This window comes from Oncorhynchus clarkii, chromosome 4 (genome assembly GCF_045791955.1).
Source record: "Oncorhynchus clarkii lewisi isolate Uvic-CL-2024 chromosome 4, UVic_Ocla_1.0, whole genome shotgun sequence".
In the NCBI taxonomy this organism is placed as follows: domain Eukaryota; kingdom Metazoa; phylum Chordata; class Actinopteri; order Salmoniformes; family Salmonidae; genus Oncorhynchus; species Oncorhynchus clarkii.
This window is the reverse complement of record NC_092150.1, coordinates 13641689-13668079: the sequence shown is the minus strand read 5'-3', so window position 1 is coordinate 13668079 and position 26391 is coordinate 13641689. Positions and strand designations below refer to the sequence as shown.

Sequence of the window (26391 nt, the reverse complement as noted above, 5' to 3'; positions counted from 1 at the left end):
CTGAGATCATTGTGACCTCTCACAGATACACTGTTTGACCTCACAATGATTAATCTCAGAATAGGAGAAATACAGAGATACAGTGGGTGGGTCTTTTTTCTTCTTCATGCTGTGATCTTCATGCAACACCTTCATATACAGGTGTAGGATCTTATTTTGAGCCAGTTTGCTACAGCAGGAAAATAATCCTGCAGCAACAGGACATGAAAGTTATCATGTGGATTATAATTAATGCCAATTTTTGTAGGGGTTGATAAGATTTTTGGTAAGGGAAAATCAAAAATTAATTCTGGATCCTACAATCTTCAGAAGCTTTTTCAAAATGTCCAATACACTACAAGTTAAACGTTTCCTACATTGCAGGAAAGTTCTCCTGCAACAGGGTGATCAAATTAAGATACTATATCTGTACTGTACTGGCATCACAACCCACAGAGATATTGTCCACTGGTTCCCATTCCTATTGTTTTTAATCCAATGAATCAGTTATAGATTTTATCATAGTGTTGTAAGAGTGACAGATATCCACCTATTCTATGTGATTGTATGACAAAAGCTGCTGGAAAAAGTGAACACACAAGGTGCACGTGTGAGTGCACGTCAAGGTCGACACACTCACGTCAAACAGCTTCTCAACGTACATCTCCTCGTTGACGCGATCTCGCAGAATGTCCTGGTTCTGCCGCACAAACGTGATATAGGTATCAGCCAGGTCCATCCCTGGCTTCTGAGAGCAGAGAGAGAGAGGGAGGAGAAGGGGAGAGATGGAAAAAACACAAGGAGGGAGATAGGATTAAACACAGGGAAGTGTAATAGGTAAGTTCAGTTGAGAAAGACAGTATTAGTCCATAACAATTCATCAGAGAAGGTCCATATTCACTGACTTAAGTTTTATTTTCGATGGAAAACATGGACACTGAATTTTAACTGTTGCATGCTAACAAATCCCCTTCTCTTCGAGACATGTAAAAAATAATAAATAAAAACACAAAACGCACACCACAATCACTGTCAGAATAACAAGTGGTGGAGCTGTCAACAGCAAAACATTTAGGCAATGTCAAAGCAATCGTTTCGCCAGAGGAGAGAGGCCAGAGGCAGAAAGGAGGGTTAGTCCTCTTCCATTCACACTCTCTGTGTCAGTGGGAGATTACACTGTAATGCTATTGTAATTGCTTTGACATCTTTCACACCCATTTCACAGGGCCTTAGATGGCCCCCAGGGCCCGATGTCCTGCTACAGTTCTGAACATGGCACGCCAACTCCCCTGTGGAAAACAAGGAAACAGAGCTATGTGCCGATTTTAAAAAATTGACGCGGAAAACCCCTTCTCCTGATGTTTTTCCAGAGAGACGGAAGAGAGGACTGTGATTACAAACTGTCATTATAGCAACTGAAGAGGAAGGTGGGTAACTGACACACTGGTGTGATAGGCCTTTGTGTGTGTGTGGCCTTCCTTACCTTAGGTTGAGGTAGTCATTAGAGCTGGGAGCATGTAAACAGGTGCATTGACGTAACGGAGGTGACACTGCCATAACGGAGGTGACTCTGACATGATGGAAATGACCCTGATGAGTCAGAAGTGGTTGTGACCCTGAATCACTGTCGTGTAATTACTCTAAAAATAACACATTTCAAACTTGACGACACCCACTGTCTAGGTCACAGTCGGGATTGTGTGTGAACTTCATAAGAGGTCATTCTAATTAATTTCATGGCCCTACACTGATAAGCCATAACCAATGTAAAATAATCACATATTATGAGACAATCAATAAAAACTTAGATCAAACGATGCACAAACACATCTAATTTCAAACCAGGAAAGCATCATATCCTGTATATTTCAAAGAAAGATGTTGTTCACTCATTGCCACATAACTGAACTCATTGTGCTTGACTGAATGGCTCAATGTTAGTTACCTAGCAGCATAACAGCCATTCTAAAATGTGTTCAAAATAAACTCTGACTCTCATATTTCCCCTCAAAATATTACCTCTATTGTACAAATACTACCGAAATAAACCTGGAACGATGGGTAGAACTTCTTTATAGTTCATGCAGCAAAAATATATATTTTTTATCCATGCTGTTCCTTAATGCATAAAATACCGCATTAATACAAAGTGTAGAAATGTGTTTCTAAATGCATAAAGACATTTAAAATGATATAATACAAAGTGACATGAATGTATTTAATCGAAGGTGACATGCAGTTCCCAAAAATTCATATGGACGTTTGATGACCTGCACCTCAGTGTCATGGGGTTAAAGTACAGTAAGGGGGACCCTGCTACAGGGATGTAAGGGGGAGGGGGGTGAGCTGTGGGGTTAGGGTCAGGGGGGTTGTGTCCGATGATTGACAGGCCTGTCAGGAAACTGTAATCCAGTGGGTGCAGACGTTTAATCCACCACTTCCTGAGCTGCAGTGAGTGACAGTATGGATTGGACAGGTGTGGGGTGGTGTGTGTGCGTGCGCGTGTGTGTGTGTAGGGTGGTGTGTGTGTGGGGGGTGGTGTGTTTGTGTGTGTCTGTGTGTGTGGGAGGGCGGGGGCGTTTGTGTGTATGTGTGTGTGTATATGTCAGGATCATTGGCAATATATCACTGTCCCTGTTGTCACAAGGGAATCAATCCCCCCACCACACCACCTCTGGTGAGGACCTGCCTTACAACAGGCCTACAAGCCCTCAGTCCAGCCTCTCTCAGCCTATTGCAGACAGTCTGAGCACTGATGGAGGGATTGTGCATTCCTGGTGTAACTCGGGCAGTTGATGTTGCCATCCTGTACCTGTCCCTTAAGTGTGATGTTCAGATGTACCGATTCTGTGCAGGTGTTGTTACACATGGTCTGCCAATGCAGCTGTCCATCCTGTCTCCCTGTAGTGCTGTCTAAGGTGTCTCACACTATGGACATTGCAATTTATTGCCCTGGCCACATCTGCAGTCCTCATGCCTAAGGCACGTTCACACAGATGAGCAGGGACCCTGGGTATCTTTCTTTGGTGTTTTTCAGTAGAAAGGCCTCTTTAGTGCCCTAAGTTTACATAACTGTGACCTATTCTGCCTACCGTCTGTAAGCTTTTGGTGTCTTTTTTAAAGGTTTACATTTTTTTTAACAAATTCTTATTTTCAATGACGGCCTAGGAACAGTGGGTTAACTGCCTGTTCAGGGGCAGAACGACAGATTTGTACCTTGTCAGCTCGGGGGTTTGAACACTCTAACCACTAGGCTACCCTGCCGCCCCATAACGATCGTTCCACAGATGCATGTTCATTAATTGCTTATGGTTCATTGGACAAGCATGGGAGACAGTGTTTAAAACCTTTACAATGAAGATCTGTGAAGTTATTTGGATTTTTACGACTTATCTTTGAAAGACAGGGTCCTGAAAAAGGGACTTCTTTTTTTTGCTGAGTTTAGATGGAGGCATGGAGGAGATAGAGAAAGAGATGGAGAAAGAGATGGAGAAATATAGAAAGAGATGAAGGCATAGAGAATGAGATGGAGAAAGAGAGGAAGGCATAGAGAACGATAGAGAAAGAGATGGAGACATGGAGGAGGAGATGGCGAAAGAGACAGAGGCATGGACCAGGTTCCAACATAACTACACTCTAGATTGGGACCAAAACAGAATACACACGGGCCACCCTCTGTCACGCTCTGCCCTCTTTCAAAGAATGAGCCTCAGTTCTGTATTTGACTTGTAGCCAAACATGCTAGACACACAACCACACACAGAGGCTATTCCAGACTGTCAACAATCTAGTGTGAAATCAAATCATGTCAAAAGGAGGCAGATGGAAAAAAGGTGTGTGTGGTGGTGGAGTTGGTGGTGGAATTGCCAGAGGTGGTGGTGGAGTTGACTCTACTGATAACTACTTTGAGGAAAAATGTACTTGCTTTGACTGTGATATGTGGTTGTCTCACCTAGCCATCTTAAGATGAATGCAATAACTGTAAGGTGCTCTGGATAAGACTGTCTGCTAAATTACTGAAATGTAGAAATGTGGTGGTGGTGCTGTAGTGGTGGTGGTGGTGTAGTGGTGGTGGTGGTGTAGTGTTGTTGGTGGTGTAGTGGTGGTGGTGTAATGGTGGTGGTGGTGGTGGTGTTGGTGGTGTAGTGGTGTTGGTGGTGTAGTGGTGTTGGTGGTGTAGTGGTGGTGGTGGTGTTGGTGTAGTGGTGGTGGTGGTGTAGTGTTGTTGGTGGTGTAGTGGTGGTGGTGTAATGGTGGTGGTGGTGGTGGTGTTGGTGGTGTAGTGGTGTTGGTGGTGTAGTGGTGTTGGTGGTGTAGTGGTGTTGGTGGTGTAGTGGTGGTGGTGGTGTTGGTGTAGTGGTGGTGGTGGTGTAGTGGTGGTGGTGGTGTAGTGTTGTTGGTGGTGTAGTGGTGGTGGTGTAATGGTGGTGGTGGTGGTGGTGTTGGTGGTGTAGTGGTGTTGGTGGTGTAGTAGTGTTGGTGGTGTAGTAGTGGTGTTGGTGTAGGTGGTGTTGGTGTAGGTGGTGTTGTAGTGGTGGTGGTGGTGGTGGTGGTGTGGTGGTGGTGTAGTGGTGGTGTAGTGGTGGTATAGTGGTGGTATAGTGGTGTAGTGGTGTTGGTGGTGTAGTGGTGTTGATGGTGTAGTGGTGTAGTGGTGGTGTTGGTGGTGTAGTGGTGTAGTGGTGGTGGTGTAGTGGTGGTGGTGTAGTGGTGGTGGTGTAGTAGTGGTGTTGGTGTAGGTGGTGTGGGGCAGCAATGACTGTTTAACCTGAGGGGGATAAGCGCTGAAAGCTGTGGAGATAGAGAAAGGAAGAGCAAGAGAGAGAGGGATTGCTGCTAATTATACACTGCTGCCAGTCTGGTTTCCTGGCCCGGATCTGTTTCCCCCAGGTGCAGCTAGTTGTGTGTGTGTGCGTGTGTGTGTGTGTGTGTGTGTGTGTGGGAGGGATCTTAACCTTTCGTGACAAGGACCCAAAAGAGTTTTCTGCTAAATGCCCCAGCGACACAACCCTCCTCCACTCTCCCATCTCTTTAGCTCACCTGTAAGAGGGGCTTAACAGCTTTCGGTTCCCTCCACACAAAAGCGCAAGGTGGTTACATTATAATTTCAGGTGAAGGGAGGAGGAGGAGAGCAGATTTGGCAGGCTCAGAGCTCTGGGAACCAGTGTCAATGGGACACGTGGGATTCGCTGAGTCAAGGACAGGCGCGAGGGGGAGGTTTGAAGAGAAGGACAAAGGCTTGGCTGGCTTTATCAACAGTCCCACTCATGGATGCTGAAAAGGGTGTCAGAGTGTGCTTGGTTACGATAGAGTGAAACCACCTCTTGCTTTGGGTTAAAAGTTGGATTTGTGGGTCGAAACAGGCCTCCCTAACCAGAAATGGAGCGCTGCCTACTGGTGAGTGGACTGAACCCTTACCACTAGACCAAAAGGGCAAATCTTTTGATGGCTTAAGAACAAGAGTATGTCACAATGAAGTGGCTAAACCGACCAAGTAATGACACCCTGGCCCTGCTTTCACATTTAGTGAATCAGAGACTTAGCCTTGCAATCCCTGACCAATGGAGAGTCGGCGGAATGTGCCTGTCCAGAGTGCGAATTATACCATGACATTTTAAAATGAATGAATAATTTCCATCACCCAAACAGTGTACTGTGCACTCGCGCCATTGGATGCATGAAGAGACATCTGTTACAAAACACTAAAAAGTGTAATGACATTCTGTAATTGTCATTGGGTCTACACTTTTAGATTTTTTGTAGTAAGACAAGCTGGGACACCTGAAAAGGGGCTGAGATACGAGACTGTCCCGGGATGACAAGTGCAGCCACACACAAAACATATTTACCACTCAGTACAAATGGCATTTTAAACAAATAGGAGAATTATTAAATTAGCATTATTTCAAGTCACACCCCCCCCCCAAAGTTTGACTTTGTTGCATTTAGGGGGTCTGAGATCCCCCCTGGGCCCCCCGTAATTCAGGATGTGTCACTGCGTCTCTCTTTGGGTAATTAGAGGGCTTCCTCATCGCTGTATTTGCCATCTTTCTGTCGGCTGATTGAGCTCCTGCTTCCTGCCATGGTGCTGTCGCTCAATAGTGTTGATGCGGCATGTAGTGACCGCCCATGACCGACTCCTTGGCAAATCGCTCAAAAAAACGTTTTTATTAGCCAACGGTGCCAATAATTAGTCCTGCACGCCATCACAACCTCAAATACTCTGACAACGGTGCTTCGAGGCAAAATGTTAAAATATTTCACCCACATTTAACATCAGAGTCTGATGATAAACATCTAACAAATATGATCTTTGCTCAATGTCGTCTTTCCTCAGAAAGCTTTTCTTTTTGAGACAGAAATATGTGTGTGTGCAAACAAACATGTTCATATGAGCAAGTATGACATTGTTAGAAATGAAGGAGAAATAATACTCACAGGAACATCCACATACTTGGCAGCTGCTTTCACCTTTGAGGCAAAGAAAAGATACAAAAAAAGTTCAACTGAGCAGATTCGGTTACAACAAATGACATGTTGCTTTTCTAAGGACTGAACGCAAAGGGTCCGCATTCTCTGGAGTGGAACAGAAAAGCTTACCGTGAAAGATAGGATAGAAGAAAAGAATGTCCCTTCGTCATATCTGGAGAGTTTGGAGAGAACACCGTCTAAAACTCCAGCAAACTGCCAGGTGAAACAAGAAAATCCGACATGTTAGTTGCCATTTGTAAAAAGAAGGGGGGGGGGGGGGGGTATGAATGTACTGCCTGAATGACTTTCTTCTCTTCACATTTTTTTGTGTATGCTTTCCGCTCTTCTTTTGGTTATAACATTTTCTATAATATTTTGCATAGAATATGAGAACAATTAACAGGTGTGATATAACTGGGTTATATCACACCTTATTAAAATAGAACTAAGAAAGTGTTACTTAATAAAATCGGCATTGGATTTGAGGTGGCGAAGGGCTGAATAATACAGTATCTATATGCAGGATTTGGGTTGCAAAGGGACAGTATATTACTAGAAACCAGTAAACTACCAGGTATCTATTTTGGTATCTTTCAAGGATTTTATGAAATCACAATACATCTATCTAGTGGCCCTTTTAGATACTTCAGAGAATCACAGATGTCTGTAATAACCTCGGTGTGGGCAAGAGATTATTAACCCAAATATAAACCAGCAATTTAGTGAATACCATTGGTGTTTAATATGAGGGTTTCAGCATGAAATATACTTTATTGATATATATATATATATTTTTCTTATTTTCTGTACAAACCTTTATTTATATTACTATGTCAATATGTATTTGTTGTTAATGTTTTAATGCCAAACTGGTGGCATTTGTGAAAAAAGTACATTTTTGAAGAGTTAATTGAAAATAATGCAATTGTTGATTAGATGTTTTTTTTTCTTCATTAATTAGGCTATTTTCTATTGAACCATATCTACTAGAAACCCATGGACAATATGGACACAAATATGATAAATGAATACTATATAAAACAAATATATAATAATGTTATTCAAGTTTAAATTACCAACAGTTAAGGTAGATTGCCATAGATTTTCAGGTTATACTCCAAAATGACTGAAGATTCCAGTAATTTGGTAAATTACTGGTAGCTTTGCAACACTATGCAGGATGTAGTCATTGGGTCTGTGGAGGATGTGCAGTAACATACCTTTGTGACCATGGAGGAAATCATGTCTTTAAACGCATCATCGATCAGGACATCGATTTTGGAATGGTACTGTTGCTGAGGAGGGGGTAGGGAGACAAACAGTTTTAAGATCTATGATGAGGGAGATAAGGTAAAAATGATTCCTTCATTTTGGCATGCACGAACGCGCACACACGCACACACTCTCTCTCTCTCTCTACCCTGACTCCCTACCCAAAACATTCAGCAGAGAAAATCTTCCCATGTAGCACCGGTGAGTTAAGCAGCTAATAGGGCCATTATGTGGCTGAATGGCATTCCCGCTCTCATTGGAAGGCAAAGGAATTCGAAGGATACTTTTTGTGCTTCCCCACAATTAGAGCAGCCTTGTGTTCCTCTAAAGCACCGGTCCAGCTGCGGAGACCAAAGGCTCACACTAGATTCAATTAATCCGCCATTTCATGTCTCATAACCCCTATATTCATGAGTATTTTTTACCCTCCCAAAAAAAACACGTCACAGCCAAAAAGAGGGAGGGATAGAAAGGAGTGAGAGAGAGAGAGAGAGAAGAGTGAGATGGGGGATAGAAGAGGGCGGGAGAGCCTCCATTTGCGGTGTTGAATGGCTGCCTTCGACGCTCGCACGGCAGCCAGGGAGTTCATCTCTTGGCGACAATGCCCTTTCATGACGCGTCTAAAGAACACCCAAATTAAAAATTTCAATCAACAAAGCCTGCAGATCGGTGACAAATTGAGGGTGCATGGAGGTCACCATCGGCAGCCCTCATTTTCTTTTCACCTTTTTCTTCATCCCACGAAATGGCAGCTTCTTTCATAAACAGAATTTCAAGCGAATCTTAAGGACTTTTTATTTTTTTACCTCAAATATCACTGCTGTGTTTGCTTTTTATTTTACAGAGGAGGCCGAATTGAGGTCCTTCTTCACATTAGAGAATATTAAATTGTGAGGTCTTTTAAAATGTGTGCACCACATGCAAAATAACAATTTATTTTTAAAACTTATCTGGTAGAAAACTGTTAAGAGCCCGAGTTTTCTTATTCTAAGGTGCAACTGGCATTTCCAAATGTAAGCTTTCCATTCCAATGACAATAACAACAACATAGTTAACTGATCATTTCTTTAGACATGATGATCCTGGTGATATATTGGTATACAGCAAGACAGTCCCAATTTGCAGAGACGCTTTTGATGAAGATATTCGATTAAGCATTCGCTGGGGAATGATTTCGGGGCAGAGCTATCTATGAAGTGGAAAATCACAAAGGGGGACATTCCTCCGTTCTATTGAAGTCTCCTACCTCAGCCAGCCTGTACTTTGAGAAAAAAATCATTTCTGATCTCCTAAAAGTTTAGACGACTTCTCCATTCAGCAGTTTGAATAGGAAGTATGATGAGCTGGCAATGGCAGACGCCATTCAGCGCACAAACATCTGAAATGCCAGGATCTCTTTTGTGTCGATCAGAAGCGAGCACTCTGGCATAGACCGCTATGCACAAAGACATTCTCTGGTGAATGTGAAACATAGTGTTTGGATTTAGTTCAAATTGAGGTCCCTTTGAGACAAGGACCAGAGGAAGTTACATTTGTTTGCATATATGAATGTGCTCTGTTCCACCATTGTTCCATTCCATTAAAAAAACTAATATAATAAAAAGATCTGTAGCGACAGGTAGCCTAGTGGTTAAGAGCGTTGAGCCAGTCGAATCCCAAAGAGGACTAGGTGATTAAATCTGCTGATGTGCCCTTGAACAAGGCATCTACCCCTAATCGCTCCTGTAAGTCGCTCTGGATAAGAGCTTCTGCTAATTAAAATGCAAATATTTTCAGTAGGTGTGAGCGTGATAAGGAGGGGACTAACAAAGAAAGCTGAAGGTGGTTTAAGATTCCACAAAGGGATGAAAAACACTTACCCATTGTTTGTCAATCTTGGATTCAAACAATGACGTGCAGGATGTATGAAAATGAAACCAAGGAAATGAAAGAAAGAAACAAGCAAAATCATCACCTGAAATTCAATAGCATTAGATGATTACAGTAAACAGCTTGCACACAATCATTTAATTTAATTATTTGATTATGCAGTATGCGTGTATGATACAAAATAAAAACAATTTAACACTCCCAGGAAATGTTTAATATCTCTGCATATAAAGTACCAGTCAAAAGTTTGGACACACCTACTCATTCAAGGGTTTTTCATTATTTTTACAATTTTCTACATTGCAGAATAACAGTGAAGATATCAAAACTATGAAATAACACATATGGAATCATGGAGTGACTAAACATTTTCAAATAAGCTAAGAGAAACGACAGTCCATCATTACTTTAAGACATGAAGGATAGTCAATGCGGAAAATTTCAAGAACTTTGAAAGTTTCTTTAAGTGTAGTCTCAAAAACCATCAAGTGCTAAGATGTAAGTGGCTCTCATGAGGACCGCCACAGGAAGGGAAGACCCAGAGTTACCTCTGCTGTGGTATGATGAAACTGTCTCTCATGAGGACCGCCACAGGAAGGGAAGACCCAGAGTTACCTCTGCTGCAGAGGATAAGTTATTTAGAGTTAACTCAACCTCAGATTGCAGCCCAAATAAACGCTTCGGAGTTCAACTAACAGACACATCTCAACATCATCTGTTCAGAGGAGACTGCGTGAACCAGGCCTTCATGGTCCAATTGCTGCAAATAAACAACTACTAAAGGACATCAATAAGAAGAAGATACTTGCTTGGACCAAGAAGCATGAGCAATGGACACTAGACCACTAGAAACATGAGTCCAAATGTGAGATTTTTGGTTCCAACCCGGCGTGTCTTTGTGAGACGCAGAATAGGTGAACGGATGATCTCTGCATGTGTGGCTTCCACTGTGAAGCATGGATGAGGTGGTGTGATGGTGCTTTGCTGGTGACGCCATCTGTGATTAATTTAGAATTCAAGGCACACTTAACAAGCATGTCTACCACAGCATTCTGCAGCGATACACCATCCCATCTGATTTGGGATGAGTTGGAACGCAGAGGGAAGGAAAAGCAGCCAACAAGAGCTCAGCATATGTGGGAACTCCTTCAAGACTGTTGGAAAAGCATTCCAGGTGAAGCTGATTGAGAGAATGCCAAGAGTGCGCAAAGCTGTCACCTCGGCAAAGGGTGGCTACATTGAATAATATAAAACATATTTAGATTTGTTTAACACTTTTTCGGTTACTACATGTGTGTTATTTCATAGTTTTGATGTCTTCACTATTATTGTACAATGTAGAAAATAGTAAAAATAAAGGAAAACTCTTGAATGAGTAGGTGTGTCCAAACATTTGACTGGTACTGTACATAATGGGCTGGTTTGCCAAACCTGGATTAGACTTAATTTACTACCGAACTGAAAATAATGCTAAATGGAGAATCACCATTGAAAGTTATTTATGGCCGAATACTTAATCTGTGTCAGGTATAACTACATTGTTTGAGATTCATATACATGTCAATTTTAACTATTAACATACATTTCTGTAGAAAGTGGAAAAAGGATTGATAAGTATGCAATTTGCAGTGAAGATGTCCATTAACACAGTGGTTCCCAACCTTTTTTGAACCGTGGCACACATTGACTGGATAAAAAAAAATTATGCGGAACACATTATTTTACTAACAGTTGATTTAGTGGCAATGACCTCCATCTCATCTGAACCAAACTGGAAATCATAATTTTTTTCTGACAGAGATGTCGTAGATTAAATAGTGTTTATTAAAAATACAAATAAATGTAGCTCCGGTAAAATCAATGACTGTATATGAATGGACAAAGCTATCAATCCCTTGACACCATTCATTCCAATGTGAAGACTCAATAGTGCATGCACAATGTGAACTACTCCAGGAAGTGATGTTGCAGGCTAGCTCAATGTTGCCCCCTCTCATTGAATAACTCAGGTTGAAGGCTGACCGGGGTACTGCAGGCTGCCATTAGCAACTCAATTATCCTTTCAGTTCTTCTGTGTGCGATTTAAAAATGATGGGTTCAAGAACATACATCTGGAGTATTAGAAGCAATTATTGGTGCCATGATTGTCTTTCAAAAATGTTTTTATTTCCACAAAGATTCACCACGAAAAGTGCCATTTTTACATTCACTAAATTGGGGATCCTATTTTCTGCAAACAACGCCTGCAATAACGCTGTCGGCCTTGAACTTCCGTGGCTTCAATAAGAGGGGGCAGTCAATCTCCAATGGGTACAGGTTTTTATTTTTAAGCGTAAAGGTCTAGAGATGAGCGTTTTTTTGCATCGTAAACCACAGACATAAAGACATGCTCCGTTTGTTCTATAGCATAAGCTGTTGTACTGCAAAGCCCAATCAGACTTGCCTGTGCTAATGGTTCTCACACGCAAAGTAAAATTGTGACTCGTTTCAGGAAACTAGGCGGGTCACTACTTCACAGGAGTGCCATTTGAATGTAAAAGTATATTTTTTAATCAAAATGCAGAAATGCCTTCTGAAATGTGAACTTTCATGTGCCTTAATAACAGACTTGAGTGCAATCGGTAAATACAATTAAAATGGTTAAATTATGAGCCTAGTTGGTTTAGCCACAGAAAAAGTGTGCAACCTTCCCGCTATCCATGATAGGCTGAGATAATGAGTGGAAAGGACATACCAAGAGATGAGTTCGGATTGGTCTGCCATATAGCATGCTTCTGTCTATTTGAGCTGGTCAGCATGTATAGGTAATCCGGTCTATCGCGGCTTTAAAAAAAATGTATAGCGTAGTAGAACTGCGTAATTGTTGATCTCCACTTTCTGAAGGACAGAGAATTGAAATCAGTGGCATTAGAGTATGATAGCTAAGGAGATGGAGAAAACACTCTACCAACTAAGGGCAACTATGGCATCCATGATGTATATGGGTAAGATAGTCTAGCTAGCTACATTTTCAGATGTTACGCGTTTCTAATTTGGACAGAAAGTCATTTTCATTTCAAGTTAAAGTGTACTGTTAGCTAGCTAGCTAACGTTAGCTGGCAGGCTCGCTGTTATTATTCGTATCTCAGAACCATTTGCTTTGCTAGATATAGCCTAATGTTAGCTAGCTAACATTGAACTTGGATGGTTAGCTACCTGCAGATTCATGCAGGGTAGTAACCTCATGAGTTGGGATTATGGTTCATTGTTTACCTAGCTAGATTCATGTCTTAACAAAAGACTCCACTATGCAAGTAACCGTTTCAATAGAATGTCACTGTGGCGACTGTTGATAGACATAGCTGGTAAATTCGCTCTGGCTATCTACTCCAACTTCAGAGCACTCTCATCTGAGTGTGCCAGAGCGCAGAATAACTGACAAATTTATGAACGCTCAACACCTGTTGAATATGGCCGGTGTCAGTAAAGGTTAAATTGTTGACAGCAGCACAGTTGCAGTCACCAACACTCTGGATTACATAAAAACAGCCTAACCAGCTCTGCTAGGGTGAGTAAAATGGTCAGTTAGTTGTCAGTTAGTTGTTCTTTCATTTGTGTCTGGAAGATGCTAGCAAGCTAGCCAACGTTAGCTTGGGAGCTTGACTGTTGTTGTTAGGACAGAATGCTTGTATCAACCCTTAAAGAGATGGGTGGGGCTAAAGCTTAAAAGGATGTGAATGATGCTGAATGGGTGTAGACAAAGAAGAGCTCTCCAGTAGGTACCAAAATATTTAAAGGCCATTTTCTCAAAAGTATGGTTCCATATTTAGCAAATAGCGTCGCTGCGGAGCTATTTTCAGGTCTCTCCAGAGATTTTTGATCGGGTTCAAGTCCGGGCTCTGGCTGGGCCACTCAAGGACATTCAGAGACTTGTCCCAAAGCCACTGCTGCATTGTCTTGGCTGTGTGCTTAGGGTCGTTGTCCTGTTGGAAGGTGAACCTTCACTCCAGTCTGAGGTCCTGAGCTCTCTGGAGCAGGTTTTCATCAAGGTTCTCTCTGTACTTTGCACCATTCATCTTTTCTAGACCCTGACTAGTCTCCCAGTCCCAGCCGTTGAAAAACATCCTCACAGCATGATGCTGCCACCACGCTTCACTGTAGGGATGGTGCCAGGTTTCCTCCAGACGTGACGCTTGGCATTCAGGCCAAAGTGTTCTTGTTTGTCAAGGTCTGAGAATCCTTTTGGAAAACTCCAAGCGGGCTGTCATGTGCTCTTTACTGAGGATTGGCTTCCGTCTGGCCATTTTACCATAAAGGCCTGATTGGTGGAGTGCTGCAGAGATGGTTGTCTTTCTTGATGTTTCTCCAATCTCGACAGAGGAACTCTGGAGCCCTGTCAGAGTGACCCGATGGGCACTTATTGTGACCAGATGGCTCTTATTTCTATTTTTTATTTAACTAGGCAAGTCAGTAAAGAACAAATTCTTATTTACAATGATGGCCTACACCGGTCAAACCCGGACGATGCTGGGCCAATTGTGTGCCGCCCTATGGGACTACCAATCACGGCCGGGTTGTGATACAGCCTGGATTCGAACGCCTCTAGCGTCACTAACTGACCAATTTACAATTTTAGAATAAGGCTATAATGTAACAAAATGTGGAAAAAGTGAAGGGGTCAGAATACTTTGACTGCACTGAATTATATTCCATGTTCATTCCACAGGTCATGTTTATAAGTGAATGTATCCAAAAGATATAAAGATTCGGAAAAAGTTTCACGGCACACTTATGAGTCCCTCAGGACACACTAGTGTCCCGAGGCACACCGGTTAAAAACAACAGCACTGTGTGTTAAAAGCACTTAGAACATCACAAAGGCATAATTTGAAAAATAAATGATTTCCTATGAAAATAATAAAAGCAGAATTATGCATATATCTTTACCTTGAGGGGTTTCGCAACATCTTAGCAAAAGGCAATGAAAAAATAATATCCTCAAAATAATTTGACTGTGAAATATAATGCTTTCAATGTGCAAACAATCTTCAAAAAACAGTAATCTGAGAAACAAGAAGAATTGAACACATTTCTTGTTAATTATCCAAGGTGAATGGTTATATCCTATTTTGCATACCATAAGTAGATCAGAAATACAATGTTTATTTGCTAAGCTACATACACTACATGGCCAAAAGTATGTGAGTGTGAAAATAAGTATTTGGTCACCTACAAACAAGCAAGATTTCTGGCTCTCACAGACATGTAACTTCTTCTTTAAGAGGCTCCTCTGTCCTCCACTCATTACCTGTATTAATGGCACCTGTTTGAATTTGTTATCAGTATAAAAGACACCTGTCCACAACCTCAAACAGTCACACTCCAAACTCCACTATGGCCAAGACCAAAGAGCTGTCAAAGGACACCAAAAACAAAATTGTAGACCTGCACCAGGCTGGGAAGACTGAATCTGCAATAGGTAAGCAGCTTGGTTTGAAGAAATCAACTGTGGGAGCAATTATTAGGAAATGGAAGACATACAAGACCACTGATAATCTCCCTCGATATGGGGCTCCCACGCAAGATCTCACCTCGTGGGGTCAAAATGATCACAAGAATGGTGAGCAAAAATCCCAGAACCACACGGGGGGACCTAGTGAATGACCTGCAGAGAGCTGGGACCAAAGTAACAAAGCCTACCATCAGTAACACACTACTCCACCAGGGACTCAAATCCTGCAGTGCCAGACGTGTCCCCCTGCTTAAGCCAGTACATGTCCAGGCCCGTCTGAAGTTTGCTAGAGAGCATTTGGATGATCCAGAAGAAGATTTCCCCAATTTCGTGGTATCCAATTGTTGTAGTAGCTACTATCTTGTCTCATCGCTACAACTCCCATACGGGCTCGGGAGAGACGAAGGTTGAAAAGGGTAAAAACTCAACTCGTTGTGTTTGGAGGACAAAGAATGCTGAGTTGCATCCAAAGAACACCATACCTACTGTGAAGCATGGGGGTGGAAACATCATGCTTTGGGGCTGTTTTTCTGCAAAGGGACCAGGACGACTGATCCGTGTAAAGGAAAGAATGAATGGGTCCATGTATCGTGAGATTTTGAGTGAAAACCTCCTTCCATCAGCAAGGGCATTGAAGATGAAACGTGGCTGGGTCTTTCAGCATGACAATGATCCCAAACACACCGCTCGGGCAACGAAGGAGTGGCTTCGTAAGAAGCATTTCAAGGTCCTGGAGTGGCCTAGCCAGTCTCCAGATCTCAACCCCATAGAACATCTTTGGAGGGAGTTGAAAGTCCGTGTTGCCCAGCAACAGCCCCAAAACATCACTGCTCTAGAGGAGATCTGCATGGAGGAATGGGCCAAAATACCAGCAACAGTGTGTGAAAACCTTGTGAAGACTTACAGAAAACGTTTGACCTCTGTCATTGCCAACAAAGGGTATATAACAAAGTATTGAGATAAACTTTTGTTATTGACCAAATACGTATTTTCCACCATAATTTGCAAATACATTCATTAAAAATCCTACAATGTAATTCTCTGGATTTTTTTTCTCATTTTGTCTGTCATAGTTGAAGTGTACCTATGATGAAAATTACAGGCCTCTCTCATATTTTTAAGTGGGAGAACTTGCACAATTGGTGGCTGAGTAAATACTTTTTTGCCCCACTGTACATACATACATACATACATGCATATTTTATGAATAATCAAATCCTCCTGCTGTAGGATTATTTTACTCCTGTAATGGAACTGGTCAAATTAAGATCCCACACCCGTAAATCATCAATGGTTCAGACACTGTATGATAATGATCTTGGACAGTATTTAGCACAGGTGAAACAACACCTTGCCATATCATAATCACCTCCATAATTAATACATTCATTCAATTAGGGCAATAATGACCATGGAGTTGGAATCTAAATTGGAATCAGTAGTGTACACTGAGTGTACAAACCTGAGTGCATCTGTTCAGCTATGAATCAACATCCTCAGGGACTTGAGGAGAATGGAGCTGAAGGTTAAGGGGACAGTGAGCTTAGCTCTCTGTAGAGACACTGTGTAAATAGTTGCCGGGTAGCGGAGGGTTAGCCTTTAGCAGGGTGAAATGCTGTAATGGAGAGATCGAGAGCTCATTCATCCACATCGATTTAGAGCAGCTGCTGCACGTTACCACTGATCTGGACGTGATATAAATGCGCCCATTGCAATGAATGTTTTGGCTGCAAGGCAGTCAAGGTGATATGAAGATTACTGAATCTGTTACAGACCAAAGGAAACTTTAGTTCTTGTGCTCTTGAGGGAAACTCAGGCAAGGTAGGGAACAATATTTGATACTGTTGTGGTGGTACATTGCACTAATGTTCCCTCAATTTGGGAGGGGGGGGGCACAGAGCAAATTTGAGGTCTGCTGAGCGCAAACTTGAATGTTGTGAAAATGATGTGTAACTTCCAGTGCGTGTTTTCTTTGAACACTGAGGCTGTACCCGCTTTAAGTAAGAGGTTTAACAGTGGCCAAGTAGGCTGCTGTGGCTATTTGATTATAATGTAGGCCTATCAGAGTGGCCTACCATAAACAAAAATGGAGAAAATGCATCCCATAACATTTTTACATGGAAATTGCTGTTCAGCCTAGAGTAGCAGCCAATGTGGGGTGTTCAATGTAGGCCTACATTCGATTAGACGTTTGAAAAAAACATGCAGGGCTAGACTTTAACCTGTTTATCCAAAATGTTGTTGTGTTTGATGCAAGAACCCACTTTACAAAACAAAATGCATTATCATTCCCATACCACTATTACAGAATCAGACAAATTATGTTATCCTCTGCCTATTGGCTACTTAGCTTATTCAAGCCTGTCAAAATACCACACTGCCTCTTTAAGACAAAAAAAATGTCTTTAAACTGACTTGCTTTTAAAAGATGTCTAGAAATGTACACTCCCTATTGCTGACAATAAATGGGGTATAACTGGGCTAATAACTCACTAATGGGTTCAAGCCCAGGCTCTGTCGCAGCCGGGAGGCCCATGTGGCGGCGCACAATTGGCCCAGCGTCGTCTGGGTTATGGAGGGTTTGGCTGGCAGGGATATCCTTGTCTCATCGCGCACTAGCGACTCCTGTGGCGGGCCGGGTGCAGTGCACGCTGACACGGTCGCCAGGTGTATGGTGTTTCCTCCGACACATTAGTGCGGCTGGCTTCCGGGTTGGATGGGCATTGTGTCTAGAAGCAGTGAGGCTTGGTTGGGTTGTGTTTGGGAGGATGCATGGCTCTCGACCTTCGTCTCTCCCGAGTCCGTACGGGAGTTGCAGCGATGAGACAAGACTTTAACTACTACCAATTGGATACCACGAAATTGGGGAGAAAAAAGGGGTGAAAAAACTCATTAACTAGCAAAGGATTGGAACAAAATGTGCACACGTGGCTACATGCAGCTCCCGCTTTGATCTCAAAACAAGCGCATCTACTCACGACCACTCATGCTGTAAACACAGTTCAGTTCAAAGTGAATGGCACAGATCCATATATGGCAATGGTCTATTTTCATGTAGGCCTACTGATTGGTTATGCGAACCGGTCTGTGTAGAGTCATGCCGGTCAATGCTATACAATCCTACTCCAATGCATTCTGCCTTCAATAAAATCTTTTGCATAGTTAGTTTTGCATACTAAATCTTGCATAGTTCACTTTGTTTCGGTATGTTGCATTGAAAGTGTCTAATATTGTGTTGATTCAACCACAATTGCCACAGTAAAGGGAAATGTTGATAATGTTAACTAACAGGGAAAACTAGAAAGTTGTGAGTGAAGTTCAATCTCATGCTGCTCTCTGTGGGCTGATATTTCTTCTGCACAGCTGGCCCGGGGGAGCTTAGAGGGATCATTGCATATAACTGCTGAGGGCATGTAGGCTTGTAGGTTTAAACATATGAATGAGGCTCTGACCATTCTGTTAACTACAGTATATCCATTGTTCGCTACACTAGTTAGTTAAATAACGAAACATCCTGGATTTACGTTAGTCAAGTACGTGATGGTTTTGCATGCAATACTGGAAATTTGTGATCAGTTTGTGCGGTCAAAGAACAGACAATAGAGGTTGAGTGTGGTCGTACCTCTTGACCGGAGTCCAGCACACAGAGTTTGGCGCACTGCTTCTTGGCGTCCATTAGCATGTTGAACATGGTGCACACCGACAGCGACACCCGGAAGTCCGTTGCCTTGCTGGCCTTCTGCATCTTGGAGTCAAAGGCGGCTTTCGTTCTTTGGGTATAAAAAGACAATTGAAAGGTGTTATGATATGGTTAATTCCTAGGGGCTATGGAAAACACTGTTCAAAACCACATCACTAAACTCTTCCTCAGTAATATCTCAGTTATAAACCAGGTATGCAGTGGTAAATGCTTAACCCCCAACCCATCACAGGTGGTGACGTCCTCCTGACCTCTGACCTTTTGACGCAAGCCTCCATCATGTCGCTGGCCATGAGCTTCAGCCTCTGCTCCAGGTGTTTGGCAAACTCTGGCTCGGGCCAGTGCAGGTCCAGGACAAACATCTGGAGTGCGTCCAACTTCCAGAAGAGGTCCTCTGAGGTTGCTGAGCCGTTACTAGGGGTTGGGGAGGGAAGAAGCCAAAGATTATCTTTGCCAAGCTTCATGGAACTTCTGTCAGTTAAACATGAACAAATGAAAACTGAGTTACAAAGTCTGGAGTGTTGCGCTCGAGGGTTTTGAGTGACGTACGGATGTTTTTTTGTATTACTGCTCAATAACTGAACAACGTTTGACAATTTACATGGATCACAGTTTAACATGTCAGAGTTGCATATGACATGTTCTTAAGACACACCCAACAGTTCCTGAACATGTTCTACAGTGACTGAACACACCCTGCTGTCAAACTGACTGTTACTAAGGAGACTCTCAGCACATAGACAGATGGGTCTCCATCGCCACCTTCTCTCCGGTGTCTACACCGCAACACATGGCAACCGGTGGCTGTAACCAGCATCCAAGTGTACAGGGAACCAGAGCGAGCGAGGGAGAGAGACAGAGGGTGAGCGGTGGTGAAGCACACTCACTCACTTTTCTCACTTCGCCTTTAAAAGACTTACCTTCACAAGTGGGAATAAATAATTTGAGCGAAATCCGTGTTGCAATTAAATGCTCGCTCATATCCCCCCCTCATGACTAATTAGGATCTCTTCTCCGAACGTCCCCTCTCCCGGGGGAATGGAACGATCCCCCACGCCCGTCTGTGCTCGCTAACGAAGTGCCAGTTTTTTTTTTCTTTATTGAGGCAAGGGTAGGTGGGTGGGTGGTTTGAGTCTCCACTGTTTCTACTGGGCCCTCAGAAGTCAACTTGTATTGTGATGAGGCAGAGTTGCGTGGAACTTTTTTTGCCTGTTGTTAACGAGCTAGGTTGTTTACATCATGTAGAATGTGCTAATCAGACCCTGACATTTTTATTTTCAGGTCTACGTAGTCTGTAGAATTCTCACAAAGGCTTCAGGAAAGCGAACCAGGGTACCGAATTCCATACGTGAAAAGCCCTTAATAATTTTGCTTGTGGGGGATCTTGACTGCTCATTTATGACAAAGGTTTGAGGAGAAAATGGTCACTTGACAAGTGCTGAAAACAGTTTCATAACAGTCCCAAAGACCAGCATTGAGGTTTCGAAGAAACATATTCACTGAAATCTGCAAAATGGCTATGCCTACTTACAAAATGTCCGGTAAATTAATTCCTTGCAAGCTGAAATAAGAATCCCATTTCTTATTTAACATTCATTTGGCATGATATACTTCACAACTCAGTGATTAACTGAGCTGAGAATTGACCAGCATACAGTAACATCACAGTTAAACAGGTGTCTCTGATACTATCCAATATACAATAAAAATACCTGAAATATGTTGGATGTGTGCACAAAAAACATGCCACAGCCGTTCCTGATAAAGGAGCCACAACATACATTTCAAAAAAGAGATGCTGCTGTGCCACAAAACATTTGCCATGCTGCACCACATAACACAACACTCACAAGACAACAAAAACATGCTTTTATCTTGATACCAAAGAAGGTATCAGTCTGAGGTCATCAAAAGGGGCAACCAATCCCAGGAATATCTGGGCCACGTGAATTGCACAGTTAAAAGCCTCAGTAGTAGTAGTAGACATACTGGTCTTACTATTAACATTTAAATGTGAGGGTAGATTTTCAAGTTTCACACTTCTACAAAATGCTTTAAGCTGGTTCGATAGTTAATGGCATACCATTGGCAAAGGGAAGTAATAGAATGCGAAATAGTGTTCTTGAATTGGAGAAGTTTGACAATGACAAGACAACCACAGCACAGTCCATGCCACAGTGCCCCACTAGGTCTTGCGGCAGCCCATACACACGTGCTGTCACACAGCGGGCCCATCCAGGAGGGTGCTGAGAAGCTCGGCATCTGTGGGAGATTGACTTTGGGCAGAGGCACGCTCGGTAGGTTGTTGGTTATTGTCCTGAAAATAAATGAACGGCAAACCAAACCAAACGACAACAAAGAAAGATGCGACAGAGACAAAAGACAAAAGAGAGATCCCACTGAGTGTTGATGCTCCAGATTCCATGTGGTTTTGTGCCTCGTCGGTGGATGTATTCTAACCTACACTACACACACTTTTCTGTAGACATAAAAATGCAGACAGAAGTATTCTAGGCTTGCTACTGTTCCTGATGTAAAGCACATCTCTGAGCTTTAAATAGCACAACAGAATGCAACTAATGACAACATTGGGGGGGGTTCTTACTTGACGGACTGCCAGGTTTCCTGCTGGAAGCCGCGGTGGATGGACTGGGCGATGGAGGACTCCATAAGGTCTATGTAACGCACCACCAGCGGGATGAACAGGTCCTGCAGGTGCTTGTGGAACATGCCATTGCACAGGTGAGCTGGGGGGGAATGAGGAAGGAAGTACAAAATAAATTCAAAGGTTTTGAATGTCAGCTTGAAGGTCTTTATACAGTTCAAATCCTAGACTAGTTAAATCCCGGCCCTTCCCTCCCACAGTCCACATTATGATATTTGCATACAAATTCCATCTTTTCACAATCCTGATATGCAAAGGAAGTAGGAGAAAGAAGAGGAAAGATAGAAGAGAAAGATGCTCATAAAGTCAGAGTAAGACAAAGGACTCTATTTGAACAAACCTAATGTGAATCTTATGTCCAGGGGTGTTTTGATATTTTCACAGGGGGAATTATGGGCGCAATAGCTGTCTGTGTCGCGAAAGGGCTGGGTTTTGATTAATAAATAAGTTGTAGGTGTGATGAGGGCTTGACCATTCACAGGCCAATCAACATGTTCGATGGCTTAATACTGCATGTGGTTATCTCAAGTTGTGTATGTTATTGACAGTGTTTGCATTATCATCAACTCCAATTTGGCTGGGTGGCACAGAATATTCTCACCCTAGCCCATTATATATTGATACCGTTTATTAAATAGCATAGGTTACAGTAATGAATAATAGCAACAGGAAAATGCATCCAGTTTTTGTAATATATTTGGAGTGTTGAATGAGTAGGCTTAAAGGCCATACATGTCTTTATGCATTTGTCCTAAAAACATGTATACTAGCCCCCCTTTAAAATGTGTGTGAGGCATGTTCATAATAAGGAAGATATAGGCCTATGTACCATTCAGAGGAGCATTATAGGACTGAGTCATTTGAATGTGTTCAGAGGAGCATTATAGGACTGAGTAATTTGAATATGTGTTCAGGGGAGCATTATAGGACTGAGTAATTTGAATATGTGTTCAGAGGAGCATTATAGGACTGAATCATTTGAATATGTGTTCAGAGGAGCATTCTAGGACTGAGTAATTTGAATATGTGTTCAGAGGAGCATTATAGGACTGAGTCATTTGAATATGTGTTAAGAGGAGCATTATAGGACTGAATCATTTAGATATGTTCAGAGGAGCATTCTAGGACTGAGTATTTTGAATATTATAGGACCATGTAAATTGTGAAAAGCATGACGGTAAGTCTCATGAGTACACCATTTAAAAACCTGTTATTGATAAAAAAAATATATATATTTTTGTATTTATTTCATATCTTATCACCTTTAATACTGCACTGTTGGAAATGGACCCGTAAGCATTTTACTGTTAGTCTACACCTGTTGTCTACGAAGCATGTGACAAATAAGATTTTATTAGACATTTTGATTTGACATGGTAGTTGGCTAATGCATGGCCAGGATAAGAAAGACATTGGTGTTGAACCCACGTTCGTTAGAGTAGGTAGGGTAAGGGTAGCCTACTGAGGGATTCGTTTTTAATCAAATCAAATGGAAAACAAGCAATTGGTAGAGGAATATACAAGGGTCTCTGGCATCATCTCATCTCTTGTTCCATTATGGGCATTTACATATGTAGCCTACATACATAAAGTGCATTTGGAAAGTATTCAGACCCCTTCACTTTTTCCATATTTTGTTACGTTACAGCCTTATTCTAAAATGCATTTTAAAAAAAACTCAATCTACACACAATACCACATGACAAAGTGAAAACAGGTTTTTGACATTTTTACAAGTGTATTAAAAAATAAACAGAAATAGCTTATTTACATAACTATTCAAATCCTGCTATGAGACTCAAAATTGAGCTCAGGAGCATCCTGTCTCCATTGATCATCCTTGAGATGTTTCTACAACTTGATTGGAACCATCTCTGCAGGACAACCATCTCTGCAGCACTAAAGACCTGTTTCTGCTTTGTCATTGTAGGGTATTGTGTGTAGATTGATGAGGGAAAAAACTATTTAATACATTTTAGAACAAGGCCGTAGTGTAACAAAATGTGGAAAAAGTCAAGGGGTCTGAATACTTTCCAAATGCACTGTATGGAGGGGGTTTTACACACATCCAAAATAACAGGCGCTGGCTAAAATAATGTACAACACATAGATGAAAAAGGGACTCACTGTTTTGCTGCTCCAAAAAGTGATATTTTAATAAAGATTTATTTTTATTTTTAATAACATGTTTCATAAAAGCTTTGGTAATTAAAATGTATTTCAAAAGTCACGAGCTCAAACCTTTATGGACAGTCTTGGCTACTTAGCAAATCTATTGGGCAGGACAAAAAAAAAACAGCCTTTATTGAGAAGCTGTGCTTGGTCTTTAATCGAATAAAACTTAATGGGAAAAAACATTTGTTTTTTATATGTTGCTAAATATGAGGTTTGCAGGCACAAAAAGTACATCTCTCTTGTTCCATGTGCACTGCGTTGCAGCTGGATAGACTGTGGTTCCGGTGTCAAAATCAATGCTATAACCAACCGCATTACCGCTAAGACCTCCTTTGTGCTGAATTAAATTGTCACTTTTGCGCTGGTTTTTAAGGACACACCTCAGCGCAAGCGAGCTGACGTTAGACATGTAAATTGCCGAACATGGTGTTGGACATGTAAATTGCTGAACCTTTACATGCAGAAATTGACTTCTAATGTGCGTTTGACACTTGCGCCACCTTGGCGCCAGCCGAAAATAGAGCCCAGAGAGAGAGAGATAGATTCAGAGAGAGAGAGAGAGATTCAGAGAGAGATTCAGAGAGAGAGAGAGATTGATTCACAGAGAGAGAGAGAGAGAGAGATTGATTCACAGAGAGAGAGAGAGAGAGAGATTCAGAGAGAGATTCAGAGAGAGAGAGATTGATTCACAGAGAGAGAGAGAGAGAGAGAGATTGATTCACAGAGAGAGAGAGAGAGAGAGAGAGAGATTGATTCACAGAGAGAGAGAGAGAGAGAGAGATTGATTCACAGAGAGAGAGAGAGAGAGAGAGAAAGAGAAAGAGAGAGAGAGAGAGAGAGAGAAAGAGAGAGAGAGAGAGAGAGAGAGACAAAGGAAGAGAGCACATAGGACTCCTGTTGGTCTCTCAGGGCTTCATTAGTCCTAATTTCCCATCACTCTGTTCCTTCATTTCCCATTATTCTGTTCCTTCATGATTAACACTTGCCTTTTTACCCTCCTGAGAGCCCACGGCTCTTCTCCCAACAAGTTCCTGCATCACGCAACACATGCAGACACTAAAGTGAGCATTTAGTTAATCCTTAGTACACGTGGATATAAAGACCTGGTGTGATAAATGAAATATGTTTTGTTCACACTACAAAACAATCATTAAAACGTGGTATTACAAACAATAATGCTTCAATTCTGACTATGTATTTGTTCATTTATCACACAGTATCAACATAGCCTCTTTTCACCTTTCTGTACATGTTTATTATTATTTGCATATGTAAAAAAATATATATTTGTGTTTGAGGCAAGTATCAGACAACAGCATTTGACAACATTGACAACAGGAGATCCTGAATGATGTCGGAACTGTCGGGGGACAAATCCTAAAAGGCAGACTTGACCTTGCAGGTCTATAGCTAAGCAACTATGAAAAAATAAACTCACAAGTGGAATGGCAGCCTTTTTTCTTTTATCCTAACAATATCATCAGCTTAGACATTTTACAACTATTTTATCTCATTCACGAAAGGCATCATTACTCAAAAACAGGGTCCTCATCTGCATTAAGTCAAAACGAAAATGTTCCTCATTACGTTACTCTTCAAATCCAGTAATTGTTATGACAGTTGGAATAATTGCAAGATTAATGGAGAATGGTAATAACAGAAAATGGAGGAGGAAAAAAACCACAATAATGATATTTTGCCTACTCCTTACATAATTTGAATTTTATTTTTCAATGTAATTGCCCTTGAGCTGCCTGTCTTTCTGCTCTAGGTGAGGCTTACATAGACAATGTAAAACAACACTTCAGATGTAGCCAACTCTCACTTGGCAATGAAACAAAGGCTCAGAGCTAAGAGTGGATAAGGGAGAAGAGAGAGGGAGAAAGTATGAGAGAGAGAGAGTGGGAGAGAGAGAGAGTTTGATAGTACACACAAGGGCAAAAACCTGGATGCCACACAGACTTTACACTCATGGAATTAAAATAAGTATTACACATGGTGGAAGCAGGTCAATAGTACTGAGCGATTAACAAAACATGTCAGTTCAATTTTTTGAATTCCATTTTGTTCGTTTTTTCCTATGAGCTCAATGAGCAGTTTCTCTAGAGAGAAATCAGATCAAACCCAAACTGTGCAATGTAATAGGGAGTTGCAATTTCCAACAGGCCAGAATTATACATAATTTAGCGCAGAAAACGTGTTAATTAACTACAGTGACCATAATCCATTGTGCGCCTATTTGTCCGGTCTGTGTGGGTCGACACGGAGAGAAAAGACAGGAGAGAAAAGACAGAAGACACACGATCGAGAGGGATAGTGAGCAGTTGCTTCGCAAAGGTATATGTACCTGAAAATACATGATCAACGTGATTGATAGTTGGCATTCAGCAGTCATAAAAGTATGCCTTATTAACTTAGAAGAACTAATAAAATAGTGATTTTGTAATACAGCATAAACAGCAGCTCTATAGAGATGAGACGATGACTTGACAAATAAAGTCATCAAATAAAACAAATGTAATATACCCAACAACTTCAATATTTTATTAAAGTAAAGTGAATAAATTATGGTCAATAGTAATGGGCAGTCACTACTATCATGGGACTTTCATTAATTGTTTTATTCTGTGTTGTATCAGCATTCAACCCAAATAATGCAAAATGTAAATCCATTATAAAAAATTTATAATTGAACCGGAATGACCTCAAAAAGCACTAATTGCTCAGCACTACTGGGCAAATAATTAGAACTAAATGAGACAAATGCTA

General features: G+C 41.7%; 1 protein-coding gene across 1 annotated transcript in view; it reads right to left on the bottom strand.

The window, feature by feature from the left end:
• The window catches only part of LOC139406455 (Ca++-dependent secretion activator 2), a 266758-nt gene that overhangs the window by 41095 nt on the left and 199272 nt on the right, over positions 1-26391 (bottom strand). Inside the window, exons 19-28 of the mRNA XM_071149059.1 lie at positions 21388-21529; positions 20995-21099; positions 20314-20343; positions 19041-19196; positions 18705-18852; positions 9582-9596; positions 7671-7745; positions 6580-6663; positions 6418-6450; positions 620-727 (exon numbers count right to left, since the gene is read on the bottom strand). Of these exons, the coding sequence (XP_071005160.1) occupies positions 620-727; positions 6418-6450; positions 6580-6663; positions 7671-7745; positions 9582-9596; positions 18705-18852; positions 19041-19196; positions 20314-20343; positions 20995-21099; positions 21388-21529 (896 nt within the window). The remainder of the gene's footprint in view (positions 1-619; positions 728-6417; positions 6451-6579; positions 6664-7670; positions 7746-9581; positions 9597-18704; positions 18853-19040; positions 19197-20313; positions 20344-20994; positions 21100-21387; positions 21530-26391) is intronic.